The sequence below is a fragment of the Setaria italica genome, chromosome II, assembly GCF_000263155.2.
Source record: "Setaria italica strain Yugu1 chromosome II, Setaria_italica_v2.0, whole genome shotgun sequence".
Taxonomy (NCBI): domain Eukaryota; kingdom Viridiplantae; phylum Streptophyta; class Magnoliopsida; order Poales; family Poaceae; genus Setaria; species Setaria italica.
The window spans coordinates 8,169,265-8,173,308 of NC_028451.1; the positions used below are offsets into that span (position 1 = coordinate 8,169,265).

At 47.4% G+C, this 4,044-nt stretch overlaps 2 protein-coding genes across 2 annotated transcripts; both read right to left on the reverse strand.

Moving 5' to 3' along the window:
* Nucleotides 1-121: 121 nt before the first annotated feature.
* On the reverse strand, nt 122-2,115 carry LOC101780052 (protein LURP-one-related 15). Its single transcript, XM_004955785.2, has 3 exons — nt 1,733-2,115; nt 565-792; nt 122-462 (listed from the first exon to the last, which is right to left on the reverse strand). Exons 1-3 carry the CDS (start codon nt 1,970-1,972, stop codon nt 322-324), a joined length of 609 nt encoding a protein of 202 aa, XP_004955842.1. The 5' UTR covers nt 1,973-2,115; the 3' UTR covers nt 122-321.
* Nucleotides 2,116-2,328: 213 nt separating this feature from the next.
* LOC101779653 (protein LURP-one-related 15) lies at nt 2,329-3,797 on the reverse strand. The gene is made up of 3 exons (XM_004955784.4): nt 3,362-3,797; nt 2,749-2,976; nt 2,329-2,642 (listed from the first exon to the last, which is right to left on the reverse strand). The coding sequence occupies exons 1-3, from the start codon at nt 3,620-3,622 to the stop codon at nt 2,502-2,504; spliced, it is 630 nt and encodes a 209-aa protein (XP_004955841.1). The 5' UTR covers nt 3,623-3,797; the 3' UTR covers nt 2,329-2,501.
* Between the last annotated feature and the right edge of the window lie 247 nt (nt 3,798-4,044).

Consider the following 4,044-nt stretch of genomic DNA (forward strand, 5'->3'; position numbering starts at 1 on the left):
TTTTCTGAATGTCCAGCAGATTCAGGAGGCCTCATTCATTCCTAAATGGACTAGTTCGGCCATTTCAAGGGCCCAATGCGGGTGGCAGCCCATACAAGTCAGTGGAGTCCTTACAACAAAGGGCACAGAGTTAGTACACATTATTTAGCTAAAAAAAGCAGTAGTACACATTATTGAACGTCGGCATAACACAGTATGAATCAACAAAGTTCAATAGTTGATTCTGCTAGCATAATTTGACAAGCAAAACCCTCAACCGCGGTTTACAACATCAAATTTGCGTCCAACTCGATGGAAGCTTGGAGTTGATGGTGGTGGTCTTCAGTCGGATCGTTCCCTGTGAATCTCATCCAGAATCACCACCAGAGCAGCGACGAACACGTAATCGACATGCGGGAACACGGTGACACCGAACGTGTCCTTCCCGAGCAGCACATTCGAGACAGTGTACTGACGGTTCATCTGCAGCACCAAATGACAACCACATCAATCTACTGAATATTTGCAGAACTCCAAAACTACGATTAGAAACAGAGCCTTTTTCTTTTCTTTTTGGGTACGCACTTGGGCAATCATGGTGTTGGAGTTGCCGAGGTAGAAGGCGCACGACCTCTCGAAGTAGCTGCCTTTGATCTTGAAATCGCAGGCCTGCTCCGCGGTGTTGGAAGCCAGGAAGACATCCAGCTCCGTCTTCAGCTGGATGATTGAGCTCTTCTTCACGGTGAAGAGCAGGTCGCTTGCCTTCGCGCTATCCCCTCTGAACACGTCCCATCTTTTGTGCATGCTGAATACCTGGTAAATGTGCCACGGTGAGGCGATGCTAAACTGGTATATATGATCGACCTACTAGAGCGTATTAAACAGAGGGCTTGTTGGTTTTGTAGCAATGGTACGGGGATTTAACGTAAAAAAAAATGCATGGAAATTGGATGTGTTGGTAACAGAGTGATGTCCTGTAAATCTGTCAACAAGTTCCTGTTTTTTGTAGTACAGTCTAATACAGAGAGTTAAAAATAGGTTTCTGTCACAAACAAAGTTCAGAAATTATTTTGTTTTTACTCTCTCGCAAAACCTTATGGTTATATTGAGTTGTTGGACTTCAGCTTTATTTGAACCTTGCTATGTGATGCTCACTTAATATCATGCTCAGTATGAATTCTTAAGTTGGATTGCGGAAGCATCCCAAATCCTGATTCCTGGAAGTCCAAATCGTAAAATTTCTTTTAATCAAGTAGTGAGTTTTGACAGAGATTGCGCAGGGAACTAAACTATTGCTACCGTTCCTCAGTACGAGAGTACCCTGTGATCAACTAGCACTTCAGTCAGGTACTCAGGAGTCAGGAAGCATCAATTTCCAAATGCAGACGCCCTTCCATGCCATGAAATTGACCAAGTAGTGGAATATGAAGAAATATTTCTTTATCACGATTTGAAGCACAACTTTTTTTGCTTAAGCTCGGCAATTGATCCTGCATTCATGCTCCTATCTTCTCCCTCAAATCGACCATCCAATCTCATTTAGCAACTTTGAATAAAGAAGGAATAAAACAGAGAATAGATCAAGAGAGTGAATAAAGAAGGGAAAAAACAGAGAATACATCAAGAGAGTGATGTTTGTTCTTTTTTTTCTGTTCTTGTTTCTAGGACAACGGTCGATCCTTCTGAACTTCAGATCAAGCCAATCAAAGGAAAGAAACAAAGAAATGGATGGCTGATCCGTGCATATATTTACCTTCTGCTGCATGGAGAGGATGGGCTGGCCGGCGGCGTCGAGGAGCACGCGGCGGCGGTGGACGCTGAAGAGGGCGCCCTTGACCAGCAGCACGACGGCGCCGTTGGCATCGGTGACGGTGAAGTCGCCGTCGGAGAGGCTGATGGCCTTCTGCGTCACCGTCAGGGGCACCACGTACGGCGCGCAGAACTGCGGGGATACCACCGCCACCAGGGCCGCCGGCGCCGCCGCCGCCGCCATGGGATTGAGATCGGCGCCTCCGCACCTCTCCTGCAACGGCGGCTTTGCTCGGTGGATTCGATCGGCGGTGAGCGGCGAGCTTCCACGTGCCGTCGTGCTCTAGTTGTCTTGTTGGAGTCCGGGCGGTTTATCTTGCCTTCGCCCCCGACAAAAGGTGGTGGAGAGAGCAAAGGGAGGATGTACCAGGGTGCTTGTGGGCCCATCGAACAGATGCCAGAATATCAGATATTTTTTATTTATAGATTTCGGATTCGTATACTAAAATAAATGGTAATTCTTTTTTTTGAAAAAACAGAAAATTATAATTCGTATTCAAATGGTAACACTTTTTTTTGTGGGGGAGGGAGGGACAGACATTGCATGACAACCCACAAACTACAATCACATTCACATTATTAAAACAGTTGAAAAATTGATCTCTGGGCAGCACAATTTTTCATGCAACAAGGAATACAAGATAGCATTGTGACAATATCAAGGCCATTATTGAACTCGATGGAAGCTTTAATTTTAAGGCCGATGTGAATCATCAGTCGAATCGCTCCCTGTGAATCTCATCCAAGATCACAACAAGAGCCGCGATGAACACGTAGTCGACATGCGGGAACACGGTGACGACGAAGGTGTCCTTCCCGAGCAGCACGTTTGCTGCTGTGTACTTGCGGTTGATCTGCAGCACCAAACGCATATTCTCACTAAATACTGATAAAATTTCAATTTCAATATATAGAAGATATATGGTAAACCGAGCAAATTTCTTTTAATTTTGTACTCACTTGAGCGATCATGTTGTTGGAGTTGCCGAGGTAGAAGGCGCATGATCTCTCGAAGTAGCTGCCCTTGATCTTGAAATCGCAGGCTTGCTGTGCGGTGTTGCCGGCCAGGAAGACATCCAACTCTGTCTTCAGTTGGAACACCGAAGCTTTCTTCACTGTGAAGAGCAGATCGCTCGCGTTGGTGCTGTCCCCTCTGAAAACTTCCCATCTGTTGTGCATGCTAAATACCTGATAGGATAGAATTCACCGTCGTTGTTAGATCATGCTGCGGCACTGGCATGCCCACTCTACTTACTCAAAGAACACTGACAGTTTCTTTTTACAGTTCATCAGAAGTATTTGGTGTGTAAACTTAACGTGGAAACCGGATGAGTTGACAAAACAATTTAGATCTTTTGAAGCTGTCAACAACACAACAGATTATTGACTATTGTTTCTGCATTGCTAATTGGAACTGCCATCATTAAAGTAATTAAGCTGAATTACCAAGTAGAGACTTGAAGATCAAAGTCAACGATCGATTGCGTCAACCAACAGGGACTATAATATACGAGTACTCAGGAAGAATTTGGTCGAGTGCATGAATGAAAGGGAGAAAAACACCACCAACAACCTTCTCCCGCATGGAGACGAGGGGCTGGCCGGCGGCGTCGTGGAGGACGCGGCGGTCGTGGACGCTGAAGACGGCGCCCTTTACCCGGAGCATCTCGGCGCCGTTGGCGTCGGTGACGACGAAGTCCCCGCCGGAGAGGCTGATGGCCTTCTTGACCACCGTCAGCGGCACCGCGTACGGCGCGCAGAACTGCGGCGGGGACACCACCGCCACCGGGGTCGGCGCCTGGGCCGGAGCTCCGTCGTTGTAGGGCGCCGCCATTATTTGTGGGGAGCTGGATCGCCTTGGCGCCGGTGCAGGAGACCTCGTCGCTTGCTCGGTGGCTTTGAGTTCGATCAGCGGCACGCGTTCTCGCTGTCCTAGCCGTAGCAGCTTCGGTTTCGCAGGCCGTTGTTGTTGGGGTCTGGACGATCTCAATTTATGAACAGAGGCAGGCGCGCGCACGCGGTGTGTAGAAATTTCGTGTGGCCTGCGGTATAAAAAGCTCACGTGTTCTGTTGCTTGACCAATCAAACGGATTTACTTTTAACAAACCCATGTTTCAAATTGTGTGTTCCCACGTAAATTTATATGTTCAATTATTCCTGACTTGGCGGCTGGTGTGGGTGTGTACGGTACAGCAACGGGCTAGTGACGACAATACTAAGGTGCTCTAAGGGTACGTTTGATTGAGCTTCCTAACA